Here is a 14404-nt window from a genome sequence, read left to right on the forward strand (position 1 = left end):
AAATTATATTCTTTTAAGTTTAAGAAATATTTCAGAGACTGAAATGACATCAGAGAAATTTAAGACTCAAAATTTTATAACTATTATAGATCACTTCATTTCCTCTTAGGTCATAGGCTTTCGGCATATGAATCCATTCATTCCAATTTTGGATTTTTACATTATTTGGAAAATTTAACTTTCAATGAAATTGAAGATTACCGACAATTATAGCAATGATTTAGATAAAAAGCTAGGTGTCGAACTAGTACAATTTGTAAAATTATTCAATTCATTGAAAGAGGAAATCGGCTCATCAAATTTAAGTAAAGAACTTCAAACGTACCGACGGTTAAAAGAGAAAAATGTGAATGATGAGGTTCCAAACGTTGTAGTGACACTTTGTTTATATCTATTTAGTTCTGATGGTAACTAACTGCAGTGTAGAGAGGTCATTCTAAAAATTTAAGTTAATTAAAAATCGACTTCGGTCTATGATAGGCATCTCTTTATAATGAGCATTGAACACAATGCCTTAAAGCAATTAGACATGCCCGACATAATCAAGGAATTTTCAGTTAAAAAATCTCGAAAAGCACCCGGACTTTAACCATACCATAGTCATAACAATTTGTTTAATGGTAGGAGGTAGGGCCCCACACCAATTCTGCCCAGGGGCCCCCACTGCCTTAAATCCGGCTCTGCTTAGGGGGAACTTCCAATGAAACACCAACCAAAAGACATAAAACAGATTAACACAAACTACATAAGACATAAATAACGACTTAATAAATCATTATTTCAAAATTCAAGAAAAAACTTGTTGAAACATGATACTTAAACCACAGACAGACAAATTCAACCCAATAAACACTCTAGTTAGAAAAATTAAGGGAACTTAATGCATATATTATATTTGTGTCTGTGGTTTAAGTATCATGTTTCAACAATTTTTTTCTTGAATTTTGGACATTGTTAAGGGGGTAAATTTCCCCTTTTTCCCTCCCCGTAGATCCGCCATTGTATGGAACGAAGAATGCTAAATGTAGGATCTGAAACGCTACCAGAAAATGAACAAGGGTCTCTTTGACAATTCCAACCTCTTGACAAAATGCGCCGGTATTTTTACTACACAAGAAAGGACCAAAAAAAAGGTCGAAAATAACAGACCAATAAGCCTGTTACCATATCCGAACAAACTGCTTACCAAAATAATTATCAACAGACTATCAAATAAGTTCGATATTAGTTACCGCCTGTTGAACAAGTGGGATTTCGCAAAGTTTGTAGTACCAGTACCTACCATAGAACACCTATACAGACAATACGGACACTTATCAAATAGTCTAAGAGGATGGGTACGTATTTTCGGCTGCAATGCTATTCAAATGGGGATTCATTTTTTTCGAATCCTGAGAAAACTAATAAGTATTTTTGAAAAATTTAAACGCAGAATGAAAGATTACGTTCTTACCGAGGGCCGAAAGTCCCTGAGAACTTCTATAATGTTTATTTTAATTAGTTACAGGGGTGAAAAACTAAGAGAAAATTTAGTGTGATATTTAATTTAAAATATCTCATTCAAAATAAACTTTTTATTTATTCTAAGGGACTTTCGACCCTCGGTAATAATATAGTCTTTCATTCTGCGTTTAAATTTTTCAAAAATATTTATTGTTTTCAGGATTCGAAAAAAATGAACACAATGTCCTTGGTAATATTTCCAAATCTATCTTTGTCATACAACGCACTCAGTCGAATAGAATATTGTCAGCATACTGTCAGTCAGACAGTGACAATCAGTGACAATTTTAAATACTTATTTGACATGGCATCGGGAATATTTTGAGTTATTGATTAAATAATATTGATATATACGCTGTGAGCTCGTACGTAGAGGGGATATTTATAAATTCGCGAGCGCCAGTAGTGGCAAGTCTGTAAACGTTTACCGGAAATTTGACATAAATGTCAAAGTGATTAATTTAAAATTAAATTAAAAACATTAATTATAAAAAAAAATAGTTGGTCAAAGCTGTGGTATATATTTTTACCTTAAATATACTTACGTTTTAAATACTGAATTTACGTTTTTTTAATGTTCCATAATATGTAATTATAAATTAATCTATTAATCTTAGCGCCATCTACACGATAATTGTGAAAGTATCCGAAGTAAGAAATTAATATTTCATCAATAGAACGTCAAAATGATTAGCAAAATCTTAAAAAATCTGTTACAATTTAATTACTTTTTAGCGTTGTAAATATTAAGCGATAACAATTAAATAATAAATTTAAAAATTACCGGTGAAAGTTGAATTAGTAATCCGCCAGGAGCGACACCAGCGAAGCTCAGAGCGTATAGTGTATTTGATAAATAATCGATTTAAGACGTGAACTTAATAAAAAGTTATTTATTGTGTATTATTTGTGGAAGATCCAAGCAGAGAATACATCAGGATAATATATTCTGTGATCCAAATATTTTGTTGTTAAAGATGTTCAGAATTGTAAGCGTTCCATAGTAACAATATATTATTAAAAAATCACTTAAACACTTTTCCTCTTTTCTCGATTGAGTATTAGTTTTTGTTGTACATATAAATTATTACAATCACTGAATATATAGTTAGTGAAAAAATTATCACATTTATTAACTGAATTAATAATTTTCAATTATAAAAATAACAGTTGTCCAAGAACATTCAAAAGCCATCTCTTTAAATTAATGATGACATTTTCAAGTAGAATGACATTCTAGTAATGTTTGCATATCCATACCAGTGTGAATTTTACTACACGTAATTTGCCGTGTAAAGACAGAAAAAGTAGGGATACCGTAAAATATTTGCGAATTATGTACCGATGGCCTTAACAAATGCAATAAACCTCTTCATTTGGCATTTGTGTATTAGAATAAGGCATGCGATTCCATAGAACTCTGAGCCGTATTAAAAGCAATTAGAATTCAAGGATTGATTCCAGTTATAGAATAGGAACTCCTAAATTACAATATAGGTACGACAATGCAACTATGCAAATAAACGTAGAAGGTCTAACACAAGCAAAATAAGAACGGAAAGAGGAGTTAGAAAAGGAGACACTATCTTTCCAAAATAGTTACTCTTGCATTAGAAGATGTGTGTTCAAGAAATTAAATTGGGAATAACACGGAATTAAAATCGATAGATGATTTTTAAATCATATAAGATTTTCCGATGATATAAGACTCATAAGCAACAATACAGAGAAACTACAATATTCTCTGCCGTTAACACGGTGTCATCTGCAAACCTAAAGTTATCACTAGGGATTCCGTGTTTATTCTAACGCTAGGAGTTTCGTTTTCTAGTACCTTTTGCATAATAACTACCGAGTACAAGTTAAATAGTACCTAATGAAAAAATAATGCAACCTTGCCCTATCCTCCTTTTAATTTTAATGTTCTCCGATTGCGTGTTATCTATTTATGAGCGCTGTCTGGCTGGCTATAATATAATAAATAGTCCAGGGCGCAACTGTTTTGAGATGGACGTTGAGAGGTGACTTAAATTTTTTTGCAGAAATTGCTTGAAAATAACTCAAATATTAATATTTGAGTTATCCTCCCACTCAAAATGGTCGGGAACATTGTTTAAATAACCAAAATGTCAAAATATGAAGGAAAAATTCGATTTTTTATTGGTTTTTTGATTATAACTTTAAAACTATTCATTTCTGAGAAAAGTTGTACTGACATAAAAGTTGCGTAATTAAATTTACTACAATATAGAATTGGTTAAAAATAGCAGCCTGATTTTTGCATGAGAGTTTAATCTCTGTTCGGAGAGTTTAAGTCTGTTATGTCGGACAAAATACATGTGCCGTTTTCGTGGTCTGACCGTTCCAAATTTTTAACCTGTTCCACAATTAAAACTTCCCCTGTTCCAGTGTTCCCATATACCAAAGTTTGTCCGACTAGACACCCTTAAGCTATTAACAAATTTTCAACTTGCTATTAATCAACTTTTTTTTCATACGCAGGATCCAGACCTAATAGTTTAAACGAATCTTGCCAAGTATACTTTCGCTAACTTAGCATCATCAGGGGCATTTCTTCAAATCAGGAAGATATCCCAGCAAAATGCAACATTTGTTTGGGAAGAAAGAGATTTTTAAATTGGCAACTAACATAACATAAAACACACACTGTACGAAGGACAAACAAATAAAAAAAATAATGTGTGTGTACTTTGTACGCACGTAAAAAGTTATACAGTAAAACCTCGATATAACAGACTAATTGGGGGGACGGGGTGTCCGTTAAAGCCGAAAGTCCGTTATATAAAAATAGGTTTAAAATAAACCAGACTATTTAGAAATGTGTCCTCATTATGCTATAATAAAGAGTTTATTGAATTTCTTTGTAAAATATAGCGTTTGGGATCCACGGGAACCCCATTGTTATGCAATGTATCTTGGTATGGGTCACGGTTCTTAGACATTACTACGGTTGCCTAAATCGACTAACCAATGAACATTAAGGGTGAGATTACGTCACGAGAGTTTACTGTCATTTGAATCGTAATATGATTTTTTTCGAATCCTGAGAAAACCAAGTATTTTAGAAAAATTTAAACGCAGGATGCAAGATTACATTATTACCGAGGGCGGAAAGCCCCTTAGAATAAACAAGCAGATTCTATTGAATGAAATATTTGAAATTAAATATCACACTTCTCTTTTATTTTCAGCCCTGTAACTTATTAAAATAAACATTATAGAAGTTTTCAGGGACTTTCAGCCCTCGGTAATAATGTAGTCTTTCATTCTGAGTTTAAATTTTTCAAAAATATTTATTAGTTTTCTCAGGATTCGAAAAAAATGAATACAATTAAAACACATTGAGAATTTTGACATGCGTCAAAGTTTTGCATTAACTCAATGTAAAATTCTGAACTGTTGAATTCCAGCTTCCCTAATAATTATTTTACATCAAAAGACATTAGAAACTATTTGAAGAGGATTGAAATCTGTATTGGAAATAACTGTTAAAATTGCAGGTCTACGTAATTAAACATATTCCAAAATTTTGTAAAAATGTAATACATTTTAGTTTTCAGCCCAAACTTAGGCCACACACAATGCAATAATGTTCACATTTTTGAACTGTCAATATTTTTATTTTATCATCTATTGTTTAAAAACAATACAGTTGATAAAATACCCTCAGTTGCGGAGAAAGGATTAATAATAAAGATTTTTTTATTCAGTCCATGGTGTGAGCACTGTCAGTTAAATAGTAACGTGTGGCCTTACTTTTACACGCATACCTATTGTGGCAAATGTATCATATTTTTCAAAATTTTGGAATGCATTTAAATCGTAGCACAATTTTAACTTTTGATTTTAATACAGATTTTAATTCTCTACAAGTATTTTCTCATGACTTTTGATGTAGAATAATTTCGGGAAGCAGGAATTCAACAATTCGGAACTTTACATTGAGTTTCATATGGCCCTTTTTACGATTCGCCACCCGGTATAAGATAAAATGTGTACTATTTGTCTTATTATTTCATAATAACACAAATAATACACAATAACACACATTCAATGATCGAAAATAATTTAAAAATATGGGAATGTAAACTCTTGTGACGTAAAGTCAAAAATATAAGTCTCCCCACCACCGTCGGACAAGACAACCGTAATAAAGTCTAATAACCGTGGGTATGGGTAGGGTTAAGTATGTATAATATTTTTTTTTATGGCATAGACTTGGGTGTCATTCAGCCAGTCACAACTTTTTTTGTTTTCTGTTCATACATAAGGAAGGCAATGAGGTCCTTAGAGTTCCATAGCAAACTCTTCTACAGCTCTTTACTCAGTTCAAAAGCTGGCCGCTATGGACTGTCCAAGTTGCTCACCACATTTTCCATTATGTATCTTCTTCTTCTTCTTTGTATAATATTAACAGGAAGTTTTTAATTTTTTTACATTTGACCAAATTTTTTGTCCGTTATATCCGAAGTCCGTTAAATAGAGGTCCGTTATATCGAGGTTTTAATGTACTTCTATTATTATGATTTCAACGAAAATAATATACTTAACAGGTTATTTGTATTTTATTTAAATATTAAACTAACTTTCTTTACCTACCACTTTTAAAAAATTTTTATTAAAACGATACCAAAAATATAAAAAAAAGAATGCGTGTATACTTTGTACGCACGTAAGAAGTTATACTTCTATTATAATATAATTTCAACGAAATAAATATACAGTCGAACCCGCTTATTGCCGAAATATTCTTATAACCGGGATATTCTAATAACCGATCATTGGTGGCTAGTCGAAATAAGTGTTACCGAATATACGTAATAATATTATTTACATACTATGCCAATGTGTAGTTTTACATACTATGCCAGTGGCGGCTGGTCCTAAGGGGCCACCGAGCCATGGCACTGGCTCTGAAAAATATACTTACAGGAAAACAGATTGAACAATAAAAATAATATTATTTTTACTATGCTTTTTTTAATATCAATGCATTATCTACATACATTATTTATCATTATGTAATTTAATATCAACGAAAAAACAAATAATTCCTGTGAGTTACTCTGCCCGAGCACCATTCCGTATGGCTCGAGATTTGACTTCAAAAGCATAGGAAAAGGTAGACGCGGTCAGCTTACAACGGACGCCGGGGCTTATGAGATTCCGAGCCAGACAAACTTTGGCTCGAGTGTGTTTTAGAATGTGACTTTTCTAGTGTTAGAATGTGTGTTAGAATGGTTTTTGCGTATCTATAACTTTTTAGCGTTGATTTGAAATTTCTTCTAGCTCTTCAAATTTTGAAGGCTGTGCAAAGAATATAAATAAATATATATTCAAAAAATTGCCGGATTTGTGGATGTGATAAAAAAAATGCATTTTTCTGTTTCGTGTGTGTTTTGTTTGGGAGCGATTCTACATGGGCAAGACATGGTATCATTGATTTAGTGCATATTTACGATAAAATAAATATTACGCCTTTCCTTATTTTCATAATTCTTTATCCATGCGATCATCTAATTATACATAAATATCAATTTTCAAGATACTGTGTCAAAAAACGAAAAAAAAAATCCTTTTTCATCCAGTACCCGGTAAATTTACGTATTAAGTTGTGTTAAGGGTAAATTTACCTATGGTAAATTTATCTATTTGTGCACCGCCTCTTTTAGTAATCACGAGCCGCCACTGTACTATGCCAATATGTAGTTTTATTACATACTATGCCAATATGTATATCATATATATGTACCTACATAATCAGTGTATGTAAATGGTTTTAGGTCTTTTTACGTCAATAATACAGTAGTGTAACTAGTACTTATTTATGTATGTGTTAAATACCAAATTTCATTACATGTATGTGAATGAATACATTAGGTAATTAATATGAAATGTATGCAATATGTAGATATGTAAATATTTTCTTATTAAAATGCATATATAACAAAATTACTTTTTTTTTCTTGAGAAATTATTGGTAATTATAGCTTTTTCGTTGTTAATCCGTGTGGTCATCCTTAATCCATTGGTTGAATAGAAGTTTTATTGGCGTCAAGAAATGGATTGTTACATTCTTGTTCTTTTCTCTTCTTTTCGGATTTAACAAAGCCATAATTCCATCTTGCAAACAAGTAGGTACTCTCTGAGTGAATTATAAATAAACTGCTTCTAACAATTTTATAACAGGCAACAGTGCCTTTGTGTAGACAAATAAAAATTATTTTATGACCCATGCATTTGTCGGCCTTGCTAAAGATCGAATTGGTATTCGTAACAAAGTAATAAATATTTATTACCCTAATAATATCTAATCCAGCACTACAACCAAGCCGTTGACGACAAACCATAATACCAAACATACATAATTTAAATTTTTAGTAAATTGTAAAAAAAAATATTCTTTGACCTGCAAAATATGCTAATAAGCGGTATTATCTAGTTAGATCCTATTCCAATAAACAGATAAATTTATTAAGGAGTAAATGGAAATGTTTCGGGAATTTGAATTTATATTCCATAAACCGGGATATTCCTATAACAGGGATTCTAATAAGCGGGTTCGACTGTACCTACTTAACAGTTACAATACAAAAAATTAACAATAATTACCAAAAATGAACCAAAACTTCAATGCCAAATATTAAAAAAAAAGAAAAAAATATGAATCGTCCGGGATTTGAACCCGCAATCTCGCGATTTTTTGATCTCTGATCCAACGCTCTACCAACAAGGCCATCAAGCCGCATGCTAGTTACCTTTCAGATATACATAATTATACATCACGGTGACAAGTGAAATATAAAAATAGATGTTTTATTATTTTACGCCCAAGGAAGACAAATCCAAAGACACAAAATTATAATAAAAAACCTTTTAAACCACCTTTTTCAAATTGCGCAAGTTGTATTATTAATATTAATGTTAATAAATGAAATATAAATATTTTGACGTTTCACAATTTGACAATTCACTTTTAACTGCAGTGCCTTAAAATTTTTAAAGCACTAGTGCCTTAAAGTAGCATTTTTAACGCTCCTATGGAGTCCTAAAAATTGCATTTTTAACACGTTTGTAGAAAAATATATTTAAAAACACTAATATATTCTTTCCACACCTTTTCTGGACTGATACATACATAAATTAAAACATTTTGAAGTATAACTTCAAAAATATAATATGAAAACTATTTAAAAAGGCAGTATAACTATTAACTAACCTTTGTTGTTTCTCTTCCCACAAATTTTAAAACGCAACAACCATACATAACCAAACCGTCAACCGTCCAAACCACAGCTGCGCTACAGCTGCCATATTGGATAATTTTTGACATGTCATTTGAACATCCAATCAGAACAAAGTTATAATGCGCATGCGCCGGGATCGTAGGTTTTAACATATAAAAATTCACCCTCATATCGCGCGTAAAGAAGTATAACTTCAAAAAAAGAATATGAATCGTCCGGGATTTGAACCCGGGACCTCTTGATCTCCGGTCACACGCTCTACCACTGAGCTATATCCCTTTTGCTTTGACAGGTTACAAGATTTCTCATACATACTGACAAATTTAATAGACCAAGTGAATATACAAACATACTTTAAATATATTTACTATTATTATAAAATATCTTATTCCCGAGGAAGACAAATCCAAACACACAAAAATTATAATAAATAATACATTTACTAAGAACACTAATATATCCTTTTATATGATATAATATGACTTACGACCGCGTCTCACCATCAAATAATTTGATCAAACAGTTTGAGCAAACTCCGGAAGTACGTCAAAGTGACGTCACAATTGCAGTTTTTTTGAAATTCTAAAAATCTGTGCTCTCACTATCAGTCTAGTTTGATCAAATTCTTTGTATTGAGTTGTCTAACTTGTTTGTACTTTATTTAAAATTAAAATTTTTCATTATTATCCACAATGAACACTCAGGATGTGACGTCACTAACTGTCACTTTGTGTCACTAACTGTCAAGTTTGATCAAATTATTTGATGGTGGGACGCGGCCTTTATTTGCGTTGACAGCGCTGATACATACATATCTTGAAAGATTAGCAACGAAATACATACTGTCTGTGTGCGCATGCGCCCGGCATTATAAAATTTCACTCTCGATCGTAAATAAGTATAACTTCAATAAATTAAATTATGTAATTTAATTTATTTTTTGATATGTTTGTCCTTCGTACAGTCTTGCCAATTTAAAAATTTCTTTCTTGCCAAACAAATGTTGCATTTTGCTGGGATATCTTCCTGATTTGACGAAATGCCCCTGATGATGCTAAGTTAGCGAAAGTATACTTGGGCAAGATTTAATTAAACTAGGTGCTCGATATCTGCCGTTTATTCCTGTAAATTCCATATATTCGAGCATTCAACCTACTTCTATTTTATAATATAAGTTTTCTGTTATTCTTATATATTTAGCTTATTTGCTTTTGTTTCAAAATAATTGTCATGAGTTGGTCATGCCTTTTGTACTCTGTCAAAAAATATCGGTCAAACTATTTTCACAATAGCCGGGCTATAACAGTTATAAATCAAAAAATGAAACATAAATCAAGAAGTGACCATACCGCTTTTATTATCTATTATTATTATTATTTCTTCTAAAGCCTCTGAATATGATTCATTGCGAGCAAGGCATCTATCAATCTTGTAAATCAATAAATCAATCGAAGTGGTTGTTCAAACGAGACTTCTTTCTTTTATGGGCAGTTAACACCTAATAAACAAACACTTGAACCCTAATTTTATTACCTCGGAACAACAGTATCACATTACAAAAGGGTGCCGACACTTTTTGTCTACTTTTGTTGGTCTTCAGTGAGTAGCCCAACAGGTGTGTTATTTTAAATATGCCATTGATTTTATTACATCTTCTATTGTATGCCAGCAATGGTGACGGTAAATATAATAAGTTGGTTAGTTAGTTAATTTATGAAGAAATTGATGATATATAGGGTGTCAATTGTGTAAGATTGAAGACTCTGAAAGCAAGATTGGAAATTTTGGATTCGGCACAAGAAACACAAGGGGAGAAAAACTTATGGAATTTCTGGAACAAGAAAACATGTATGTTATGAATACCTTCTACAAAAAGAAACCTAACAGAAAGTGGACATGGGTTGCACCTAACGGAACCACCAAAAATGAAATAGACTATTTTCTCTCAAACAACAAAAGAATATTCGAAGACGTAACAACAATAAACAACGTAACAACGGGTAGTGACCATCGTATAGTTAGAGCAAAAATAAATATTTACATGAAAGAAGAGAGGAAAAGAATATTTAAAAAAACAACGCGAATAGATGCCTTTAAAGTAAAAACAAATGAAGAGCAATTCCGAGAGGTCTTAGCGGATAAGTTGAAATATGATCCTTCACATAATCAAGATGAAATTGACGAAATTAACAAAAACATCAATAAGAACCTTCTCGAAGCCGGACTACAGGTCGCAAAGAAAACAAGTACTAAAGAAGACAAAATAAGCAACGAAACTAAACAACTAATGACGGAAAGACGACAACTACTAACGCAAAACAAACGCCATACTCAAGAATACATAGAATAGAACTTAATAAAACAATCAGTACCGGCGCTAGGGTATAAGGCGCCCGCCTGCAAAAGAAGCATAGGCGACTCGCGTCTAGAAATTATAAAATATTTATGCTCCTTGGCTTTCTCAAGGTCATTCGATTGAAATGTCAAATAAAAATGCAAACAATAATATTATAAGGTTATGTTTTATTTTTATTTGAATTTGAAATTATTATATTATGTATTAATAAATATTATTGGTGCTGATGAAATTACGAATTAATGTTACAAGACAGACATAATATCATAAATTGCTTTCAGAGTAGGTACGTTAGGAAATGTTATTAAAGTATTAATGCCTACAATATTTTCAATATGAATTAGAATAGGTGAGAAAATCAAACAAATTAATAATGTATACAAATAAAGATTTTATTCTAATTAAAGAGCACATTATTTACTTGTAGCATTAATTGATTTGCTATCAAATTTGTTTCTTCAGCATCAGGTTTTGATAACAGCTTTTTTTTTGACTTTGTAGTTTTTTTCTTGGTGGAAAATAAACGTTTTTGAGCAACTACTTTTTTATTGTGTGGAATGTTTTGTGTGCCATGAGATAGTGCCACAATATTAAGTTCATTTCCAGAATGTTCTGCTAATGTCCTTAATGTAGGCACCAAGGGTGCTGTAATACTTTTAAATGCCTCAAGTTGTTCAAAAGTTGTTATATTTTGAATTATTTGGGTTTGTATTTCTATCAATTTCTGTTTTTCAACTTCCAGTTGTTTGGACGTTTTTTCTTGATTGATATTACAAGACTTACTCACAAATTCCACAAATTTAGCTTGCTCTGTAGCTTGTTTAATTTTTACCTCATCTGTATTTATTATATGTTCTTCATCTGCATTAGTATCTTGAATTTGATGGCCTTTCATAAATTGACACACAAGATGTATGTGTTTGCACATATTCCATCTTATACTGTTATCCAAGCATGTACAGGAATATGAATGTAGACAGGATTGGCACAAATCACAGACTAATTGGCAGTCACAACTGGGTTTGTTTTTCTGAACTAAATAGATATCATTGGTTGAACTTGATGGTATCTCCCAGCCCATTTCAGACATGACAATGGTGTCCATATCTAAATTAAGACTTGTTTTGTGCCTTTTCCGTAACTCTCGTAATTTGCTGGATATTTTACCTTTATTCAACGTAATAAGCCGTTCAAACAATTTGTCTTTAATTAATTTAATCAAGATATTGATAGTTTTATCCAGCCTTCGTACTTGTCTTCCATTTAAATACAAATATTTAATCGTTTGATGCATTCGTTCTATGCTCATATTTGTATTTATTCCTGCATGCAAGCGATAACAGTACGCCCAGGATTCCATATTGTGCAGATAACATTTTTGAAAATATTGACCAAATTCTTGGGTATTACCAGAAGATAGAAGAGAAATTTGAAAATTTTGTATCATATCCCTAAATGAAGTAACATCGGTCTCTTGTAATAAGGTATGTAGCTGTTTGTATACGATAACCTAAAAGACGAATGATATGATGAGTGGGCAAAAAAATTAAATATTTAAGTTACCTTTTGCTCTTGACCATCAATTTTATTTAGATTTTTCCGCCACGCTTTATCTACGTGCCAGGAACAAAATAGCCTAAAATTTAATATCCATAATATAGATTTAATAAAAAATGTTTTTAAGAAACGCTTTTCTTTAATAACGAGTGACTGAAATTAAAAATATTATAAAAAATCAACATAAAAAAAAATTGAAAAAATCTAACACATTCGTCAAAAAAAAAGCGTGGCGCGTCTTCATCGAATAAATGGTTTTCGCCCCACGCTTTTATTTAACGAATGTGTTAGATTTTTTCATTTTTATTTTTTGCTTTTTCGTTGATTTTTTTATATATTTAATTTTAGTCACTCGTAACTAAAGAAAAGCGTTTCTTAAAAATTTTTTTTTCATATTTTTTTATTTTGTACTTTTTAGTCTTACACTTTTCAAACATTAAAATATATCGTCATGTTTATTAAAATATGTATAAAACATATGATGTATCTACTAACATGAAAAGTAGTTGGAATGGGCAAAAAATTTGAAACTTTGTTGTTTATTTATGAAGCATAACGTAAACAATTAACGCAAAAAGTGAAATTATGTATGGTTCATATCATTAGCTACAATCCGTAAAAGTTTGAAGTTTTTACATCGTAAAAAACAAGAGAATTTAAGTACATATTTTCCATTAAAATCGTTTTTTTTTATTTAAACAATTAATAAACAAAAGAATTTTTTTATTGACTATTCGTGTATTGTTCCCGCAAATGCATATGTCTGCAAATTTTCATTCATTTGCATTGGAGAAAAGGCAGTCAAATTAACGTCTAAAGATTTGACGAAAACTATTGAACTAAATAAAAGCGTTTAAAAATAAGAATATATTGCATAGTTTTCTACCTGAATTTAGCTGGAGTCATAATTTGGAGCCATGCATTATAGTAATATTGGGCCATGTCTGACATGAAAACCATGGGTTTGATTACTCTTCCTAAATTTTCTTTTATCTTCATGAAAAAAATAGTCATTATTTCCTCATCAGACCGATTTCCAATCATAAAACAACAAGGAAATCCCTCCCTCATATCATCCAATATTAACAATGTAGTAAGTTCAAAATCATGAGCATTAAGTCCATGTGTTCCGTCGATACAAATTACATCTTCTGAGTATTTGTCTAACACTTCCAGTTGACCAGGATGCATAACAATTAAAAGAAAATCTTCATTTTTTAAACAAGGAAAATCATTACATAGAGCCCCTTGTGGCTTGTAATATAAAATTATTCCACTATTCTTGGCTTCTTCAATCCAGGATTCAATACTTATAACTTCATTTTTATGGCAAATTCCATCAGAATTTAAATTAAAAGTTTGTGATTTACAGATTAGTTACAGAATCTCTAATCTCATCTAATATGGAAACAAGAGGAATTTTCGAAGCAATTTTACTAGCTATTTCTATTTTTCCATTTTTAGTAATATTCAAATGACCCAAGTCATTGTCATGACCAATGTGAGTTTGTATAAAATTAATTTTAACATTGCCATTTTCTGGTAAAATACAAACTTTCAATCGAGAAGGACATATTTCCATTAATTTTTCTGCTTCCTTTGGTTTTTAAATATCGCATATCCTTACCCTTTTTCACATAAAAACCTGAACGATGGCAAATATAACTCTGTTTCTTAATGCCCTCTGCAGTCGTATATGGATGACTGTATGTGACATATG

General features: G+C 31.1%; 2 protein-coding genes across 2 annotated transcripts; both read right to left on the minus strand.

The window, feature by feature from the left end:
- Positions 1-11188: 11188 nt before the first annotated feature.
- LOC126888393 (uncharacterized) lies at positions 11189-12608 on the minus strand. The gene has a single exon (XM_050656609.1). The coding sequence runs from the start codon at positions 12572-12574 to the stop codon at positions 11525-11527; it is 1050 nt and encodes a 349-aa protein (XP_050512566.1). The 5' UTR covers positions 12575-12608; the 3' UTR covers positions 11189-11524.
- A 24-nt stretch (positions 12609-12632) lies between these two features.
- LOC126888394 (uncharacterized) lies at positions 12633-13910 on the minus strand. The gene is made up of 2 exons (XM_050656613.1): positions 13571-13910; positions 12633-12763 (listed from the first exon to the last, which is right to left on the minus strand). The coding sequence occupies exons 1-2, from the start codon at positions 13873-13875 to the stop codon at positions 12682-12684; spliced, it is 387 nt and encodes a 128-aa protein (XP_050512570.1). The 5' UTR covers positions 13876-13910; the 3' UTR covers positions 12633-12681.
- Positions 13911-14404: the final 494 nt, after the last annotated feature.

Source organism: Diabrotica virgifera, chromosome 7, assembly GCF_917563875.1.
Source record: "Diabrotica virgifera virgifera chromosome 7, PGI_DIABVI_V3a".
Classification (NCBI taxonomy): Eukaryota; Metazoa; Arthropoda; class Insecta; order Coleoptera; family Chrysomelidae; genus Diabrotica; species Diabrotica virgifera.